Here is a 697-nt window from a genome sequence, read left to right as displayed (position 1 = left end):
CCTATCCATCTAGCCTGCCCCTAGCCAACTAGCTAGCTACCCAGCTAGCCACCCAGCTAGCTAGCTAGCTCGACACCCCTTCCTGTTTCTATATGAAACTTAAAAACACAAGTCGTTCTATATTCCACCCCAAATGAAAAGCGGAGGCAGCAACTGCAGCAACAGCAGCAGCAGCAACTGCAGCAAAAGCAGCAGCAGCTGCTGCTGCATCGCCCTCTGCTGCGCACCTGCACTCGCACAGGCAGCAGCAGCAAATGCTACTGCTGCTGCTGCTGCTGCGTTGCAGTCGTCAACAAGGACCCAAAGTGGAACGGAAAAAAGGTGTAGAATAGCAGCTGCAGCAGCAGCTCCTGCTGCTGCTGCAGCTCCTGCTGCTGCTGCAACTCCTGCTGCTGCTGCAGCTCCTGCTGGTGCTGCAGCTCCTGCTGCTGCTGAAGCTCCTGCTGCTGCTGCAGCTCCTGCTGCTGCTGCAGCTCCTGCTGCTGCTGCAGCTCCTGCTGCAGCTCCTGCTGCTGCTGCAGGAACTGCAGCAGCAGCAGCAGCAGCAGTTTTTTTTATGAGAGTTGAAACTGCATCAGGATGCTGTCTCCAGGGCAACTGCAGCCTTTCGTTTTTCTCTATATGCCTTTATTTGTTCGTCTGCTATGCGGTGCTGTCTGTACACCCCAGTTACACAGCAACGCAATAAGAAACGAAT

At 54.8% G+C, this 697-nt stretch overlaps 2 protein-coding genes across 2 annotated transcripts in view; both read right to left on the bottom strand.

Annotated features, from left to right (window-relative positions):
* Positions 1–9, bottom strand: part of EMH_0048590 (uncharacterized protein) — a gene marked incomplete at both ends in the record, with an annotated part of 1,820 nt that extends 1,811 nt beyond the window's left edge. The window contains one exon of the mRNA XM_013496418.1: positions 3–9. Coding sequence (XP_013351872.1) covers positions 3–9 — 7 coding nt within the window. The remainder of the gene's footprint in view (positions 1–2) is intronic.
* Positions 10–257: 248 nt separating this feature from the next.
* Positions 258–697, bottom strand: part of EMH_0048560 (D441/Mpe1p like protein with a zinc knuckle (C2HC) and PhD Zn finger domain, related) — a gene marked incomplete at both ends in the record, with an annotated part of 6,504 nt that continues 6,064 nt past the window's right edge. The window contains 2 exons of the mRNA XM_013496417.1: positions 258–524; positions 599–656. Of these exons, the coding sequence (XP_013351871.1) occupies positions 258–524; positions 599–656 (325 nt within the window). The remainder of the gene's footprint in view (positions 525–598; positions 657–697) is intronic.

Source organism: Eimeria mitis, genomic scaffold (assembly GCF_000499745.2).
Source record: "Eimeria mitis Houghton genomic scaffold, Emh_scaff2097, whole genome shotgun sequence".
In the NCBI taxonomy this organism is placed as follows: domain Eukaryota; phylum Apicomplexa; class Conoidasida; order Eucoccidiorida; family Eimeriidae; genus Eimeria; species Eimeria mitis.
The sequence above is the reverse complement of the archived record's forward strand: the minus strand, read 5'-3'. Positions and strand labels throughout refer to the sequence as shown.